This window comes from Bos javanicus, chromosome 1, assembly GCF_032452875.1.
Source record: "Bos javanicus breed banteng chromosome 1, ARS-OSU_banteng_1.0, whole genome shotgun sequence".
Taxonomy (NCBI): domain Eukaryota; kingdom Metazoa; phylum Chordata; class Mammalia; order Artiodactyla; family Bovidae; genus Bos; species Bos javanicus.
Genome location: NC_083868.1, coordinates 99,790,097 through 99,809,899, shown reverse-complemented (window position 1 = coordinate 99,809,899; position 19,803 = coordinate 99,790,097). Strand labels below are relative to the sequence as shown.

The 19,803-nt window shown below is 41.0% G+C and overlaps 1 protein-coding gene across 2 annotated transcripts in view; it reads right to left on the bottom strand.

Annotated features, from left to right (window-relative positions):
- Nucleotides 1-19,488, bottom strand: part of WDR49 (WD repeat domain 49) — a 169,329-nt gene extending 149,841 nt beyond the window's left edge. For both annotated transcript variants that reach the window (XM_061416711.1, XM_061416703.1), the window contains exons 1-2: nt 19,234-19,488; nt 18,658-18,904 (exon numbers count right to left, since the gene is read on the bottom strand). In XM_061416711.1, coding sequence (XP_061272695.1) covers nt 18,658-18,825 — 168 coding nt within the window. In that variant the 5' untranslated portion in view covers nt 18,826-18,904; nt 19,234-19,488. The remainder of the gene's footprint in view (nt 1-18,657; nt 18,905-19,233) is intronic.
- Between the last annotated feature and the right edge of the window lie 315 nt (nt 19,489-19,803).

Genomic DNA, 19,803 nt, shown 5'->3' with positions numbered 1-19,803 from the left:
TGGACTGTAGCTCGCCAGGCTCCTCTGTCCTCTGTTCTTGTGTCTCCTGCACTGGCAAGCGGATTCTTTACCACTGTGCCCCCTGGGAATCCAAAACCCCTAGTGGACCCACTTTAATCAAGGGATCCAGCTTATAGCATCACCAGTAATGGGAAAGCAACATGCTGTGCCTCTGATGTCTCAAGAGGTAGACATAACACTTCTTATGAAGTATTCTTGCCAAAAATGGTGAGCCTAAATCTAACAGTGTACCTAAATCAAATTAACGAGAAAATGCAGATTGTGAGATGTTTTAGACATGGCATGACTCCTCAAAAAAGTCCATATCATGATAGATCACAAAAAGTAGGATTATACTTCTCAATTAAAGGAAATTAAAGGAAATGTGTAATCCTGTAAAAGATCTGTAATTAAAAAAAAAAGTGAAAGACATTAGGACAAATGGGGATATTTTAATATACACATTTTATTAGGTAATACATGAAGTTAAATTTAGAAGAAGGCCCTTGTTCTTAAAAGATATATTTTGAGCTAACTGGGGCAAACTATTATCATGCCTGAACTCACTTTTAAATGACTGAGGTAAAATGATGTACTATGGTCTGAATATTCGTGTCCCCTCAAAATTCACCAATTGAAATTTTAATGCCCAACATGATGATATTAGGCAGTGAGGCCTTTGGAAACTGATAGTTTATGAATATGGAGCTCTTATGAATGGAATTAGTGTTCTTGTATAAGAGACATCTAGAGCTCCCTAGCCCTCTCTACCGTGTGAAGACACAGCAAGAAGTCTGCAGCCTGGGAGAGGGTCTTCACCCATCCATCCTGGTTCCCTGGTCTCAGACTCCCTGTCCCTGGAAGTGTGAGTAATAAACTTCTGTTGTTTGTAAGCTACCCATCTGTCATATTGTATTAAGTCTCCTGGAAAGAGTAAGACACTGTATATATGTATATGTATATGTGTGTGTGTGTATATGTGTGTGTGTGTGTGTGTGTACACATAACCACACTGGACTTCCCAGGTGGTGCAGTGATAAAGATCTGCCTGCCAATGCTGAAGACATAAGAGACGTGGGTTCGATTCTTGAGAATTCCATCGACTGTATAGTCCATGGGGTCGCAAAGAGTCAGGCACGACTGAGTGACTTTCACTTTGTGGGGGGTCAGAGTAGTAAAGAAAGCCCAAATTATAAGATAACACTGTATAAAATAACATTGGAAAATTAGAAGTAAGTTTGAGTGAAGTTTAGCATTCTTCACTAAGAATAAACAGACAGAAATAGATATCAGACTACTTTGGGTGATATTCTGGTTCTGCCAACAAGTCAAATGAACCTGGATAAATCCTTTCATTTGGATTTTTGTTTCCTCATCTGTAAAATATAGGCAATAAAATAGGTCTCTATAGTCTCTCTCTTGATGCTAAAGCTCAGTGAAAGGAAAGTGATGAAGAAAACTGCTAAGTAACTTCAGTCGTGTCCAACTCTGTGTGACCCCAGAGACGGCAGCCCACCAGGCTCCCCCATCCCTGGGATTCTCCAGGCAAGAACACTGGAGTGGGTTGCCATTTCCTTCTCCTGAAAAAAACTACGTAATATTAAGACAACATATCTAGAGGAGATGCTACTTTTATTTTTATTTTTTTTAACTTTAACTTTTTAATCTTTTTTTGTCACACAGAGAAGCATAAAGGATTTTAATTTCCTGACCAGGGATTGAACTCATGCCCCCTACAATGGAAGCACAGAGTCCTAACCACTGTACCAACAGGAAAGTCCAAAAATGGTCCTGCTTTTAAATTCAGCATCATTAGACCATATGTTTTGAAAATAGTAGCAACAAGTCTTTAGGCTATTAAGATATACTGATATTTTAATAACATTTATCTTTGCATCGAATTATGGTATAGATAAAAAGCCCACAAAGCCATTTGGCATACCTTACCTTGCTACAGGCATGGTTCTATTTTTCCATAATTGAGACCTTGTACACATACACAAAAACACACATTTTTCATTTTAGAATAATATTATGCACTTTTCTGTTATTTTCTTCTTTTCACTGAATAGTAAATCATGGCAATTTGGTGTCTTCCTTATTCTTTTTAATAGCAGAGTAGTAGAAGTTTACCTCAATTTATTTATCCATTAATTTATTGATGAACATGTGGGCTATTTTAAATACTCCATTTTATTGACAATATTACAATGAATATTATATACAAATTTTATTTCTGCCCCTGTCATAATTTATTTAGGACAGCTTGTAGAATTAGAATTGCTGGTTCAAAAATTGTACATTTGATATATTTTGGAAAATTGCCTACCAAAAACAGCCTTGACAATTTATAGTCTTAGTAATAGTGTCCATTTCCCTGATTCTTTGCCAACAGAAAATATCATCTATCTTTCTAATATTTTCTAAGCTGATGAATGAAAAGGCTGTCTTCTTTCTTGCTTAGAACTTCAAATCCAGTTCCTAGTGAATTTGAGCATCTTTTAACATGTTTAGCAGCTATTTATATGGTACTTTTCCTTGAATGCACAAAATATGACGAAGTATGTAATATGTATTATATGTAAAATAACATTGTATGTAAAATAAAGCTACATATGATATGTATATGTGCATATATGGGTAGATATGAACAAAAAACACACTGGAAGGATGCAGCATTGAATAGTTAACAATCGCATTATTGTATGGCAGAAAGTGATACAACATTATAAAGAAATCATCCTTCAATTAAAAAATAAAACCATTACAATAAAAAAAAGCACAACTACCATAAAAAAAAAAAAAGGAGTAGTTACCCAGACTAGTCACTGAAGGTGGGCCAGAGGGGATTTCACATGATACATTTGATTTTATAACCATGAAAATGTTGTATTCATTCTAACTTGTTTTTAAAAGGATTGTTAAATGAAATTGTGTATGACTGGCTGCACCAACTTTTCCTGTTTGCCTGTTTTCCTGTTTCCTGTTTCTCCTCCCTAGGTTATTTCTAGGAAATAACCCTGCTTCTCTTTCTGTATTGTATTGTATGTAAGGACTCCAGTTGTTTCTTTACCCCCTTGAAGGATTTCCCTAAGATCCAGTCTTAGACACTGGGCTCTTTCCTCAAGATGATCTCATTTGCACCCAGGGTCTCCACCTTCCGGGATCTCACACGGATTTCTCTCTGCCTTTCTGATCCTTCTACTTGGCTCTAGTTGTACTTAATCAGAGCATCTGCAATTAGTACAAGAGAAGAACATACAGGAGCTATGAGGAAAGGAGACAGGAATAGATATTAAGATATTAATCCAGCCAGGGTGGAGAGAGAAGGCTTTCTGGGGAGAGCAGTATTTAAACATGAAGTATGAATAGGAATTAGCTGGAGATTGTGGGGAGAGAAGCAGGAATATTTCAACCTGAGGCACCAGCATTTGATAGGTTCTAAAACAGGAATACACTTAATAACTAAAATGCTACAAGAATGGACAATATGGGTAATGCTCCATCCAGTGTCAGATAATTTTGTGACTGACTTGTTGGAACTGTAAGCCTAACTGAATACCAGTGGGGAGAGGTGAGCTCTGGGCTTGAAGGGGGGAGGTAAGGATTCCTTAGAGAGAAATGGATGTCCCCATTCTCTACAGTCCTGGTAAAATGGAGAAATGGGTCTTAGACTAAATTAAAAAGGAAAATATTTTCTGGTATCTCTAGGGGCAAAGCTGGATATCTCACAAGCTGGAATCAAGATTGACAGAAAAAAATATCAACAATGTCAGATATGCAGATCATACCACACTAAAGGCAGAAAGTGAAGAGGAACTAAAGAGCCTCTTTATGAGGGTAAAAGAGGAGAGTGGAAAAACCTGGTTTAAAACTCAAAATTCAAAAAACTAAGATTATGGCAGGTGGTCCCATCACTTCATGGCAAATAAATGAGGGAAAAGCGGAAACAGTGACAGATTTTATCTTCTTGGGCTCTGAAATCACTGCAGATGGTGACGAAATTAAAAGAGGCTTATTCCTTGGAAGAAAAGCTATGACAAACCTAGACAGCATATTAACAAGCAGAGACATTCACTTTGCCAACAAAAGTCCATATAGTCAAAACTATGGTTTTCCAGTAGTCATATATGGATGTGAGAGTTGGACTGTAAAGAAGGCTGAGCACTGAAGAATTGATGCTTTCAAAGTGTGGTTCTGGAGAAGACTCTTGAGAGTTTCTTGGACAGCAAGGAGGTCAAACCAGTCAATCCAAAAGGAAATCGATCCTGAATATTCACTGAAGTGACTGAGGCTGAAGCTGAAGCTCCAATACTTCAGCCACTTGATGCAAAGAGCCAACTGACTGGAAAAGACCCTGATGTTGGAAAAATTGAGGGCAGGAGGAGAAGGGGCAACAGAGGATGAGATGGTTGGGTGGTGTCACCAACTCAATGGATATCAGTTTGAGCAAACTCCGGGAGATAGTGAAGGACAGGGAAGCCTGGCATGCTGCAGTTTACAGGGTCGCAAAGAGTAGGATATGACTGAGTGACTGAACAACACCAACAATCACCGGAGCTAATAATCAGTTTGGCCTCCAGGCTCTAAGGAATGAGGAGTCTGGTATACTTCCAGGGGGTACTGAGGGGCTGAGAGTAGCCTGTTGGCCATATATATATGACCAGAAGTATGGAAAGGGGGCAAGCTACTTGGACACCAAGAAAAAGGTCTAATTGTCTAATAGAACTTTCTCTGATGAAGAAAATGTTCTATAATCTGTACTCTTCACTGTGGTGACTACTAGCCACATGTACTTACTGAATACTTTCAACATGGCTGGTGCTTGTGAGGAACTGAACTTTTATTTTATTAAGTAAGTTCTAACTTTATTATGCTTACTCCTTGGAAGGAAAGTTATGAGCAACTTAGCGTATTAAAAAGCAGAGACATCACTTTGTCAACAAAGGTCCATCTAGTCAAGGCTATGGTTTTTCCAGTGGTCATGTATAGATGTGAGAGTTGGACTATAAGATAGCTGAGTGCTGAAGAATTGATGCTTTTGAACTGTGGTGTTGGAGAAGACTCTTGAGAGTTCCTTGAACCATAAGGAGATCCAACCATTCCATCCTAAAGGAGATCAGTCCTGGGTGTTCATTGGAAGGAGTGATGTTGAAGCTGAAACTCCAATACTTTGGCCACCTGATGCAAAAAGCTGACTCATTTGAAAAGACCCTGATGCTGGGAAAGATTGAGGGCAGGAAGAGGAGAGGACATCAGAGGATGAGATGGCTGTATGGTATCACCGACTCAATGGACAGGGGTTTGGGTGGACTCCAGGAGTTGGTGATGGACAGGGAGGCCTGGCGTGCTGCAGTTCATGGAGTCACAAAGAGTCAGACATGACTGAGCAACTGAACTCAACTGAACTTTATTTCATTTTAATTTAAATAGCCACCTTTGGCTCAAGGCTGCCATACTGGACAGATCTGGAGAAAGACCAGTGTGAGAAGCTGGCCTCAGAGGTTGTGAGAATTAAGAAGAGAGAACATGGGAAGCAATAGAGTATAGGAAAACTGTATCCCTGGAAGTCCTCAGCAGAGAATGCTGGTGCCCAGAGTCAAGATCTAACAAGACTCTTTTCCATAATATGTTGGTAACACCTGATGAGAGGAAAAAATGACCCGAGGGACTTGTGTCTGACCAAAGCTTCAGGGAAAGATCAGAAATCATGAAGGGCAATTCAGAGGGCTCCTGTCTAATCATTGGGTGTAACTATACTTGCTAACACAGCACAAATGCAAAATCAAAACAGCGCAAATTATATCTCTCCAATTGTCTGTTTTCCTCATTTTTCTTTCTTAATTTTTAGGAAATTTGAAAAGGTAGGCTGTGCCCTTCATCTTGGTTTCTCTGGTGGCTCAGCAATAAACAATCTGCCTGCTATAGAGGAGACATAGAGATGAGGCTCGATCCCTGGGTTGGAAAGATCCTTTGGAGGAGGGCATGGCACCCCACTCCAGTATTCTTGCCTGGGAAATCTCATGGACAGTGGGGCCTGGCAGGCTATGACCCATGGGGTCACAAAGAGTTGGACACAACTGAAGTGACTGAGGAAGCACACAGGCCCATGGTGTAAAGGTCTCGTTAAATTGATATACTACAAATGAATAGCAGTAGGCATCTTTGCTTGCTTTCTTTCTCCTTTATAACAAGTTTCTTGCTTGCCTTCTCTACTCCAATCCTGGCCAAAGCTTAAGGTTAAAATGTTTGTCCCTCAAAAGTACTCTTCATCACCCTTTCTGATCTAGATTAATTTTTATAAATGACATTTCTGAAAGCAAACAGAGAAATTAGAAAAGGCATGAAGCTGTTAGAACTTGTCACAAAATTCAGCACAAGGGCAGCAGTGTTCAGGAAGGCCGATTTTTCATATGTGTTGACAGAGAACTTCACTTGCTTGTGTTCCAATGATGGCATCCTTTGTTAACCTCCCCATGAATTCTAACAACTCAGACAAAACCACCAAAGCACCCTCTGTCGTTCCCGTTTGTGCCAACTGCAGGGCTATCAAATTTGTCTTCATGCTATTACCTTAATGATGAGGATGGGCACCTGCAGGGTTCACCGATTTTCTGCTGCCATAAAAAATGAGGTTTTTTGATTCTTCTAAGGGAGCTGGAGTGAGAAATGCTCTGACCTGCTGCTTTTGGTCAGCAAGTGATGGACTGACTGAGATTGCTGGATGCACTCTGTACTATGGAATACAGTAGTAGATTAAGCTTTACTTGTTTACCTTCTCACAGGCCTCCAGTGAATGCCTTCAGAAAGGAAAAAGTAATAAAAAAGCAATGAGTTACTCCTATCCTTCCCTTACATTCTCCCACCCTTCTCTGCATTGATTTATTATCAGATCAGATCAGTTGCTCAGTCGTGTCCGACTCTTTGCGACCCCATGAATCGCAGCACGCCAGGCCTCCCTGTCCATCACCAACTCCCGGAGTTCACTGAGACTCACGTCCATCGAGTCAGTGATGCCATCCAGCCATCTCATCCTCTGTTATCCCCTTCTCCTCTTGCCCCTATTCCCTCCCAGCATCAGACTCTTTTCCAATGAGTCAACTCTTCACATGAGGTGGCCAAAGTACTGGAGTTTCAGCTTTAGCATCATTCCTTCCAAAGAAATCCCAGGGCTGATCTCCTTCAGAATGGACTGGTTGGATCTCCTTGCAGTCCAAGGGTCACTCAAAGTCTTCTCCAACACCACAGTTCAAAAGCATCAATTCTTTGGTGCTCAGCCTTCTTTACAGTCCAACTCTCACATCCACACATGACCACAGGAAAAACCATAGACTTGACTAGACGAACCTTTGTTGGCAAAGTAATGTCTCTGCTTTTGAATATGCTATCTAGGTTGGTCATAACTTTCCTTCCAAGGAGTAAGCGTCTTTTAATTTCATGGCTGCAGTCACCATCTGCAGTGATTTTGGAGTCCAGAAAAATAATCCGACACTGTTTCCACTGTTTCCCCATCTATTTCCCATGAAGTGATTGGACCCGATGCCATGATCATAGTTTTCTGAATGTTGAGCTTTAAGCCAACGTTTTCACTCTCCACTTTCACTTTCAACAACAGGCTTTTTAGTTCCTCTTCACTTTCTGCCATAAGGGTGGTGTCATCTGCATATCTGAGGCTATTGATAATTCTCCCGGCAATCTTGATTCCAGCTTGTGTTTCTTCCAGTCCAGTGTTTCTCATGATGTACTTTGCATATAAGTTAAATAAACAGAGTGACAATATACAGCCTTGACATACTCCTTTTCCTATTTGAAACCAGTCTGTTGTTCCATGTCCAGTTCTAACTGTTGCTTCCTGACCTGCATACAAATTTCTCAAGAGGCAGATCAGGTGGTCTGGTATTCCCATCTTTTCCAGAATTTTCCACAGTTTATTGTGATCCACACAGTCAAAGGCTTTGGCATAGTCAATAAAGCAGAAATAGATGTTTTTCTGGAACTCTCTTGCTTTTTCCATGATCCAGCAGATGTTGGCAATTTGATCTCTGGTTCCTCTGCCTTTTCTAAAACCAGCTTGAACATCAGGAAGTTCACAGTTCACGTATTGCTGAAGCCTGGCTTGGAGAATTTTGAGCATTACTTTACTAGCGTGTGAGATGAGTGCAATTGTGTGGTAGTTTGAGCATTCTTTGGCATTGCCTTTCTTTGGGATTGGAATGAAAACTGACCTTTTCCAGTCCTGTGGCCACTGCTGAGTTTTCCAAATTTGCTGGCATATTGAGTGCAGCACTTTCACAGCATCATCTTTCAGGATTTGGAATAGCTCAACTGGAATTCTATCACCTCCACTAGCTTTGTTTGTAGTGATGCTTTCTAAGGCCCACTTGACTTCATGTTCCAGGATGTCTGGCTCTAGGTCAGTGATCACACCATCGTGATTATCTGGGTTGTGAAGCTCTTTTTGTACAGTTCTTCTGTGTATTCTTGCCATCTCTTCTTAATATCTTCTGCTTCTGTTAGGTCCATACCATTTCTGTCCTTTATCGAGCCCATCTTTGCATGAAATGTTCCTTTGGTATCTCTAATTTTCTTGAAGAGATCTCTAGTCTTTCCCATTCTGTTGTTTTCCTCTATTTCTTTGCATTGATCGCTGAAGAAGGTTTCTTATCTCTTCTTGCTATTCTTTGGAACTCTGCATTCAGATGTTTATATCTTTCCTTTTCTCCTTTGCTTTTCACTTCTCTTCTTTTCACAGCTATTTGTAAGGCCTCCCCAGACAGACATTTTGCTTTTTTGCATTTCTTTTCCATGGGGATGGTCTTGATCCCTGTCTCCTGTACAATGTCACGAATCTCAGCCCATAGTTCATCAGGCACTCTATCTATCAGATCTAGGCCCTTAAATCTATTTCTCACTTCCACTGTATAATCATAAGGGATTTGATTTAAGTCATACCTGAATGGTCTAGTGGTTTTCCCTACTTTCTTCAATTTAAGTCTGAATTTGGCAATAAGGAGTTCATGATCTGAGCCACAGTCAGCTCCTGGTCTTGTTTTTCCTGACTGTATAGAGCTTCTCCATCTTTGGCTGCAAAGAATATAATCAATCTGATTTTGGTGTTGACCATCTGGTGATGTCCATGTATAGAGTCTTCTCCTGTGTTGTTGGAAGAGGGTGTTTGTTATGACCAGTGCATTTTCTTGGCAAAACTCTATTAGTCTTTGCCCTGCTTCATTCCATATTCCAAGGCCAAATTTGCCTGTTACTCCAGGTGTTTCTTGACTTCCTACTTCTGCATGCCAGTCCCCTATAATGAAAAGGACATCTTTTTTGAGTGTCAGTTCTAAAAGGTCTTGTAGGTCTTCATAGAACCATTCAACTTCAGCTTCTTCAGCATTACTGGTTGGGGCATAGACTTGGATTACTGTGATATTGAATGGTTTGCCTTGGAAGTGAACAGAGATCATTCTGTCATTTTTGAGATTGCATCCAAGTACTGCATTTCAGACCTGTGTTGACCATGATGGCTACTCCATTTCTTCTGAGGGATTCCTGCCCGCAGTAGTAGATATAATGGTCATCTGAGTTAAATTCACCCATTCCAGTCCATTTCAGTTCGCTGATTCCTAGAATGTCGACATTCACTCTTGCCATCTCTTGTTTGACCACTTCCAATTTGCCTTGATTCATGGACCTGACATTCCAGGTTCCTATGCAATATTGCTCTTTACAGCATCGGACCTTGCTTCTATCACCAGTCACATCCACAGCTGGGTATTCTTTTTGCTTTGGCTCCATCCCGTCATTCTTTCTGGAGTTATTTCTCCACTGATCTCCAGTAGCATATTGGGCCCCTACTGACCTGGGGAGTTTCTCTTTCAGTATCCTATCATTTTGCCTTTTCATACTGTTCATGGGGTTCTCAAGGCAAGAATACTGAAGTGGTTTGCCATTCCCTTCTCCAGTGGACCACATTCTGTCAGATCTCTCCATCATGACCCGCCCATCTTGGGTTGCCCCACGGGCATGGCTTAGTTTCACTGAGTTAGACAAGGCTGTGGTCCTAGTGTGATTAGATTGACTAGTTTTCTGTGAGTATGGTTTCAGTGTGTTTGCCCTCTGATGCTCTCTTGCAACACCTACCGTCTTTCTTGGGTTTCTCTTACCTTGGGCGTGGGGTATCTCTTCACCTCTGCTCCAGCAAAGCGCAGCCATTGCTCCTTATCTTGGACAAGGGGTATCTCCTCACCGCAGCTCTTTCTGACCTTCAGCGTGGGATAGCTCCTCTAGGCCCTCCTGCACCCGCGCAGCCAGGGCTCCTTGGACGTGGGGTTGCTCCTCCCTGCCGCCGCCCCTGGCCTCAGGCTTAGGGGCGTGGGGTATCTCTTCCTGGCCGCCGCCCCTGACCTCGGATGCCGGGTAGCTCCTCTCGGCTGTTCCTGCGCCATCGCAGTCTGGTACTCTCGGTTGCTGCTCCTGACCTCGCATGTGGGGTAACTCCTCTTGGCCGCCGCCCTTCGGGCATGGGGTCCTCCCGGCTTCTGCCGCTGACCTCGGACGTGGCTTATTATTTGCTGATTTGGATTAATTCCAAGTGACCAAGGCACAGTGTCTGTGTGGTACTAACTTGACATGTTCATTTGATTATTAAAGTCCGTATCCTACTGGATTCCTGTTCCTTAGAGCAAATCCCAAAGGATGGGTGCCTGGTGGCCAGTGGGAGCCCTGCCATACAAAGGGCTAGAAGATTGACAGTCTACTCGAGGGCCCTGGCTCTGCTCTATAGGGTAACTCAGTTAAATATCTTTGAGCTTTATTATCCTCATGTGTAAATGGGAAATAAAAATACGTGCCTTGACTACATTCCAGGCTGGTGAGAGGATCAAATCACACAATACCTACAGAGGTATTTGGTAAAATCTCACCATACTTCAAAGACATTAAATTTTTATTCATCATTTCTACCTCCACTGATTTCCAGAAAGAACTTGAGTGTTCAGTTACAGTACATACGCAGTCAGACCATTAAAATCAAGATAAAAGAACAAGGATCATAGAATGAAAATAGAAGATAATTGTTTCAGAAAAATTTATGTTAAGAATCATTGTATCAATCGAAGATTAAATTTAACTTTGAACTTCCTGGCAACAAAGGCAAAACATAAAGCATCCTTAGGTACATAGCTTTCCTTAATCTATGAAATAGAGCACACAGGTTTATTAGGAGAGATGTAAATTTTCCTACCATTACACTCTGAGGATAGTGAGTGAGACTGTTTTCTGGGCACACGCCTGCCTCCCCTTTCCAGCTGCCCTGGCAGTAGAGAGGGGAGTTTGGCCCATGAAACCTCCCCCATGTGCTCCTTCAAGCTCTTACTCCCACGACTAGCTTGACACATGGCCAGCCTGAAGGCAGAAGATGGAAGGAGCTTGCCTATTAGAATCCCTACTTGGAGCTGCTGCCAATTAGAAATATCTGCCCTCTACATGAGTGATAAATAAACCATTATCATGAATATGCTATCATATACTTTACACAATTTGCACACCCTGTAAAATTTTCTAATTTCAGAACTTCATTGGATACCATACTATACAGTTGTTAACTATCAGTCCTACCTTAAAAATAATTTTTAAGTGATCTTCATGGACTGTATCATATTTTGACAGAGACAAGCAAAATCTAACAGTTCTGAGGAGAGGTGAAACAAAGATGGATGGTTTTATTTATGCATTTGGGATGGTGATATCTAGAGTAGAAAAAAAAAAGAAGCAAGAGGTAAGAAGAGTTCTGGAACAGGAGCTACATTTAGGAAGGCCTGTCCATTTGGGTAAATTAATAGCAAAGATACAGTGGGAAATGAGAAGGCAAGTCCCTTCTGAACTGGGAGAGTCCTAAGAGTTTAGAAAGAAGGACAGGGACTTCGCTAGCAGTCCAGGGGCTAGGACTCTGACCTCCAATGCCAGGGGCTAGGGTTTAATACCTGGTCAGAGAACTCTGATCTCACATGCCAAGTGGCATGGACAAAATATAAATAAATAAAACAAATTCATTTATATATATAAATGAAAGGCCAAATAATGGAAAAAGTGGGAATCTTTTTTTTTTTTCAATCTCATATCCTTTTAATAGATTACCCCCCACCCACCCACCCACCACTTACTTTAAAAATACAGACCAACACTGTCACCATCAGTTGGGTTACTCAAGTAATTTCTCCTTCTCATGTCTGGGAGAGGTGAGGGTGGAAGGGGTGGAACAGGAGGATCAGACCGAGATCATTCTTGTTTGTTTGTTTGTTTGGAGAGGGGTTTAATATGACTTATCTAACTGTAAATGCATGTAATTAAATTTTTGATAACAGTGATTTTCTGGATTCCTTAAAGTCTACCCTGCCTAGCAGGGCATCAGAACTCTTGATTTTGTCCTGTTGGTACAAGGGAAACATTGTTCATAGGCCCTGCTGTAGACAAAAATGTTGGGAATTTTTATAGAGACAATCAAGCATGAATACATCATAAATTCTGTGGATTTAATCATTTATTATACCTTAAGCACAATTTTCAGAACTGCAAATACCTCCTGAACTTTGGTCTATCGAGGTTAAGTGAGCACAAGTGCATTGTGTTTAGATTCCATTCATCTCCCAAGATAACTGTGTTCTGAGAACCTTCCCTGAACATCTCTGGGGACTTTCTGTTAGGATTTTTACCATGCCTTTCTCACACTGAACTGTTTTGGCCCTTCCGACTTTAAGCATAAATAGCTCACCTTTTACATATGGTTTAGGAGCTTTATTTCAAACTATTTAAGCAGAGTACATCATGAGAAATGCTGGGCTGGAAGAAGCACAAGCTGGAATCAAGATTGCCGGGAAAAATATCAATAACCTCAGATATGCAGATGACACCACCCTTATGGCAGAAAGTGAAGAGGAACTAAAAAGCCTCTTGATGAAGGTGAAAGAGGAGAGTAAAAAAGTTGGCTTAAAGCTCAACATTCAGAAAATGAAGATCATGGCATCCGGTCCCACCACTTCATGGGAAATAGATGGGGAAACAGTGGAAACAGTGTCAGACTTTATTTTTCTGGACTCCAAAATCACTGCAGATGGTGACTGCAGCCATGAAATTAAAAGACGCTTACTCCTTGGAAGAAAAGTTATGACCAACCTAGATAGCATATTCAAAAGCAGAGACATTACTTTGCCAACAAAGGTTCATCTAGTCAAGGCTATGGTTTTTCCAGTGGTCATGTATGGATGTTAGAGTTGGACTGTGAAGAAAGCTGAGCGCTGAAGAATTGATGCTTTTGAACTGTGGTGTTGGAAAAGACTCTTGAGAGTCCCTTGGACTGCAAGGAGATCCAACCAGTCCATTCTGAAGGAGATCAGCCCTGGGATTTCTTTGGAAGGAATGATACTAAAGCTGAAACTCCAGTACTTTGGCCACCTCATATGAAGAGTTGACTCATTGGAAAAGACTCTGATGCTGGGAGGGATTGGGGGCAAGAGGAGAAGGGGACGACAGAAGATGAGATGGCTGGATGGCATCACTGACTCGATGGACGTGAGTCTGAGTGAACTCCAGGAGTTGGTGATGGACAGGGAGGCCTGGCGTGCTGCGATTCATGGGGTCGCAAATAGTCGGACATGACTGAGCAACTGAACTGAACTGAACTGAAGCTTAAGATTTAGTAGGACTTGGGCAAATGGCCATGTATGGATGTGAGAGTTGGACTGTGAATAAAGCTGAGCACCAAAGAATTGATGCTTTTGAACTGTGGTGTTGGAGAAGACTCTTGAGGTCCCTTGGACTGCAAGGAGATCCAACCAGTCCATTCTAAAGGAGATGGGTCCTGGGTGTTCTTTGGAAAGAATGATTTTAAAGCTGAAACGCCAGTACTTTGGCCACCTCATGTGAAGAGTTGACTCATTGGAAAAGACTCTGATGCTGGGAGGGATCGGGGGCAGGAGGAGAAGGGGACAACAGAGGATGAGATGGCTGGATGGCATCACGGACTCAATGAAAGTGAGTTTGAGTGAACTCCAGGAATTGTTGATGGACAGGGAGGCCTGGCGTGCTGCAATTCACGGGGTCGCAAGGAGTCAGACACAACTGAGCGACTGAACAGAACTGAACTGGGCAAATGGCAGCACAGAGCAGACAGGGTAGGGCCAAAAAGGATGTACCAAGGGATGCTACAGACAGCGTGGCTGACAGAGGCAGGTCAGGACCCAATCCAGGGAGTCCAGCAGCATAGCAAACTATAGACCCAAGCCAAACAGGCAACAAGGCTTCCAAGATCAAAGAGCAGATTGTCCTGATATAAAGAAGTCAATGATGGAGAAGTCAAGAAAAGAAATATCAAGAACCTACATAGTCACAGTCTTGGGGAAAAAAAATCAAAATATATCAAGTCTCAATGCAGCGTTTCCAAAATCCCATTTCCCTTGGACCATTAATTTCTACTTCTCAAGATTCCTATCAGATCAGCAAATCATAGGCATCCCTCTTCACACAATAATGGGCTACTGAAGTATCTAAGAAAATGTAAAGTATGTTCAACATTAAAATAATGTGACTATCCAGAGAGCACATCATTTCTTTAAGTAGGGAAGTTTGGGTAACAAGCATTTTACAGTTCTATGACTAATACAAGTTACATTCCCTGCAAACTGAAATATGGCTTTTTGGATACCATCACTTAAAAGAAACAAAACAAAACAAAACAAAACTCATAGTTACTTTTCTAGTACTTCTATCCAGATAACTCCTTTGTTTTAAAGAAGAGGATCAAGATATCTTGACATCTTTCACATGCTAATCAAATATGAAATACGAGATGAAAAGATGAGCTTTTGTATTTTTCTATGTGAATTTGTGTCTTTGCAACTCATTGTTTCCACTTCCTACCCCAACCAAAAGGAATATAAAAGAATAGTTGTGAGTGTTATTCAAAGCTTAATTTTTTAGGGGGGTATGTATGTGTTAAAGTTAAGAGACTGTTAAAGGCCATGTTGTTCAATTTCTACTCACTGAAAATATAACTATGTTGACTGAGCACTTTTTCTATATCAAGCACTCTTTCAAGTGCTTTCCAGGTAATATTTCATTTAATCCTCACAACAACCCTACTATCCCCAGGTTAGAAATAAAAGAAACTGAGACTCAGAGAGATTAAGTGATTTGCACAAAGTTATATTGTCAGTGACAAAACAAGGAATCAAATCCAAGAAGTCTGACCCCCGACTCTTAAACACTGATTCTGACTCATTTATACCACCAAACAATGTAAGCACTACTCAGGTTCTCTTTCCTTTTTTTTTTTTTTTTTTTAAGAATTTTTTGTTGTGGACCATTTTTAATGTCTAGTCAAGGCTATGGTTTTTCCAGTGGTCATGTATGGACGTGAAAGTTGGACTGTGAAGAAAGCTGAGCACCGAAGAACTGATGCTTTTGAACTGTGGTGTTGGAGAAGACTCTTGAGAGTCCCTTGGACTGCAAGGAGATCCAACCAGTCCATTCTGAAGGAGATCAGCCCTGGGATTCCTTTGGAAGGAATGATGCTAAAGCTGAAACTCCAGTACTTTGGCCACCTCATGTGAAGAGTTGACTCATTGGAAAAGACTCTGATGCTGGGAGGGATTGGGGGCAGGAGGAGAAGGGGACGACAGAGGATGAGATGGCTGGATGGCATCACTGACTCGATGGAAGTGAGTCTGAGTGAACTCTGGGAGTTGGTGATGGACAGGGAGGCCTGGCATGCTGCAATTTATAGGGTCAAAAAGAGTTGGACACGACTGAGTAACTGAACTGAACTGAACTGATTTTTAACATCTTTATTGAATTTTTTACAATATTGCTTCTGTTTTATGTCTTGGTTTTTTGGCCACGGGGCATGTGGGATCTCAGCTCCCCAACCAGGGATCAAACCTGCACCCTGTACCTTGGAAGGCAAGTTTCAATCACTGGACCACCAGGGAAGTCCCAAGCACTTTATTTCTAAATGTTACTACTAAGATTTATATGGTATGTAATAACTCATCTGGAAACATGTGAAACATTCACTACACAATTCAAAGACTCATCTTTCCATTTTTCAAGTAAGCATTGCTACTGCTATTTAAGAACATGGACTTCACCTATTACCTGACAACTCTTCAGCTCCGAATAAGCAATCTGGGTACAAGAAAACAAAACAAGAGATAAAAGGATCCAGTTTCAGAATTGTGGCATTCTGAGAGTGTGTCTTTAATGAATGGACTACAAATAACTGCCTTCAGATTTCTATGATGCAGAACAACCCCTGAGGGCAATTTTTCCTTTTACAGCAGTCTACACCTGTGACCTGTGGGCCCATCCCTCACGACAGATGGAAGGGAGTTTGTGGAAATCATCTAGTGTATCATTCTTCTCTAGGTGTCTGTGGTGTTTGTGGAAACTGTGTTGTATCGAGGGCCTAATTTTTATTCCTGGTTGTACATTTGCCATTGGATGATTCCATTCTGTCTGTTGAGTCTGTTAAAATTGGATGGACTTTCACTTTTCCTTGAAGTAAGCCTGCAAAGCTCAATTTCTTTTTTAAATGCTGTCATTAGATCCTCTAGGTTCATGCAAGCTCTGAATAGTAATCTCTTTCTCCTTTTCGATCCATTAGTGGTAACCTGATCTTCAAAGTGGTTAATTTCAAAAAAAGTGATCCAGTCTTTGAAACATTTAGAGATTTAAAAAAAAAAAAAAGATCTTGAAATTGAATTGTCCCATTTTACTTTGGTTCACTCCAGACTAATCAGTAATTTAGAAAGAACATCCACCCCCAACCTTTTGTAGCAGTTTCACTCTCTAACCCATGGACTTTATAACATAGACTCTCCTAACAGACCCTAGTACTCTACTTCATGTTCTGAGCACCAGAACAAAACTGCCCACTTTTCTGTTCATTCCAGAGTCAAAGCTGTCAAAGTCTGTGGTTACGTTTTTCTGAATGCCCTCAAGCTGTCAAAATGTTTGCAATGTCTATCAAAATATGCCAGATTCATTTAGGGCATTGGACATGAGCAGCACTAAAAGTCTTTTCAGACCAGTGGGTTTGGGTGAACTGCAAAAACATGAAGATTAAAATGAGAAAAGTGTAGGGTAGAGCATGTCTGTCCTACTAAATATGATAGAGTCTATTAAAAAGAGATGATTGATACTAATGGGACATTATCAACACAGGTAGAATTTAACTGGTTATACAAAATAGGATATAGTAGTTTTTCAGTGGCTAGCAACTATTTGGGGGGTAGGTAAAGATTAAAATTTGTGCCAATTATAGGGCAATAGAATGGTTAGATTTCACCATGCTTTATTAGTTTCAAGGTGGTATTCCCAAACATTGTATGTCTGTTTCAAATTAACATGACATTCTCAAGCACCCTCAGAGGACATCCTGAAGCCCTGAGAGCATATTTTAGCAAGTGTAATGAAGTAGAAAGGATGGAGGCTCATATCTACTGAAATTCCACGGCATGGAAGAATACTTCCTATCAGCGCAGAGGCTAAAAGTCATTTTGATGTACGCTGTTCATTCTGCACATCTGCAGAGTTCCAACTTAATTGAGATAGAGAGAAGAGACTTATTCATTTATAGCTAAAATTCCTAAGGTTTATATGTAGAATTAAATTTTAAATTTTTTTGTTTTCATTGGCATTGCTCCAATATTTGCAAAAAAGAGTGGCAGACTGATTCCTCACAGGAGATCTGGGACAATGAAGTGCCATTACCTGCTATGAAAAGGAGCCATGTTGCTTAGGGTGAGGCAGGGGAGAATGTCTTCACACAGGAGGTGCATGCGTGGGAGCATGCTCTGTCGTGTCTGACTCTGTGACCCCACAGACTGTAGCCCACCAGGCATCTCTGTCCGTGGGATTCTCCAGGCAAGAACACTGGAGTGGGTTGCATTTCCTACTCCAGGGGATCTTCCCAACCCGAGGATCAAACCTGCATCTCTAGTGTCTCCTGCACTGACATGTGGGTTCTTTACCATTAGCATCACCTGGGAAGCCCATATACCTGGAGGTGCCTATTTGCATTTGCAGAGGGATAGGGTTATTACTGGGAGTCACCCTAGAGATCTGGCTTCCCCTTCTTAGCATCATAATTTTCTATTTTCCAAAAGTACATTGATCTCTTAAAAAAAAAATTGTCCAGGAATTCATTTTCCTTCCTGGATGGTAATGATATTCAGTAGCAGCAATTTCATACTAAATAATTTTATCTCACCCAATGAACCAATGCATAAAGTTACTTCATGTTAAATCCAAGTCGGATTAATTCTCTTCAGTTCCCTGTTGTTATTGTGTCTCTCAAATGTGTCTGACTCTTTCATGACCCCATGGACTGTTAGCCTGCCAGGCTCCTCTGTCCGTGGGATTTCCCAGGCAAGAGTACTGGAGTGGGTTGCCATTTCCTGCTCCAGGGGATCTTTCTGACCCAGGGATTGAACCTATGTCTCCTGCATTGCAGGCAGATTTTTTACCACTGAGCCACCTGTGAAGCCCTTTTAACTATTAAGTGTATTTAAAAAAAAAATCTTTTAAGAGAAAAGTCTTTGTTCCATCCCTGCCCCTTTCACAAACAACTCAAACTCTCCAGCAAATAAGATGAGTGCTTACCTCAAAGGCTCTCTGTATTTGGACAAAGTCGCCCAGGGTGAGTTGGTTCTCAAGCAGCACTGTGCTGGCATCTTCCTTTGCAGTTGCACCTTGTGAAGTCTTCTCCAGGTTCTCTGGCCGGGGCTGAGATCCTTTGTTCAACCCAGGGGTAGCATTCTGGCAACTCATAATGGCTTCACCTCTTTTCAGCAGTCTTCAACTCTCTCTATAAGTTTTTTTTTTTTTTTCTTTATCCCTCAACAGGTGCCTTTGAAAAGAAACAACTTAGCAATCGAATTCCAAAATAAAAGTACTTTTAAAGGCACTCAATTAGGAGGCAAAAAATTCAAGCCCAGAGGCAGGGAATGAAAGCTCTTGACCCTCACTCTTCCTTAATTCCAGTTTATTTTCCAAGTCCACTGTTGAATCCTTTTAAAACACCTCCCCCCACCACCACGGATATTCTGTTTAACCTGGCTTGATTACAAGAGTATAAAAGCTTTCTTCCGGGTTTATAGCAACTGACACAAAATGCAACTTCTAATACTCATTTAAAATGCATTAGAAAAGCAATGTTTCAAAATCTCTTTGGCTAACCTTGCTTTTATTCATATGTCATGGATTTAAACTCCGTTTTCTTGTCTTGAGGTGTAAGGTGACACAGCTGTAGGGTTTCTGTCCCAGTGAAGTGTGTGCCTCTGATGACTACCTTCCCAGCAACATGGCCTTGTTTGTTGCATGCATGCATGCTGTCTTTGTGTGCTTCCTGGCAACCAGTGCGAAGCCAACTAAGGCTTCTCCTTTTTCTCCTCCTCTTCACACCCCCATCCCGTCCAGCAACTAATGACTGACCTGAAGGTTTGAATAAACAATATAAACACTGAGGTTTTTTTTCAAGGACAATTCAGCCCACTCATTTTTTAAAATTAAACTTCATCACTGCATTATTTAAAGACAACTTTTATAAACGTATTTTCTATGAAACGTGTAATGTATTATGAAGCAAGATGATTATTCAAAGAAAACAACAATGAATTTAGGAATTTTACATTTTCTATGTAAAAAATGTTTCATTTGTGTTTAATAAGAACCCATTTCTTATCATCTCTTTGTCTTAGTTTCTATGTGTATAAAATGGGAATCGTTTAGCCTGTTTTTTTTCATTCT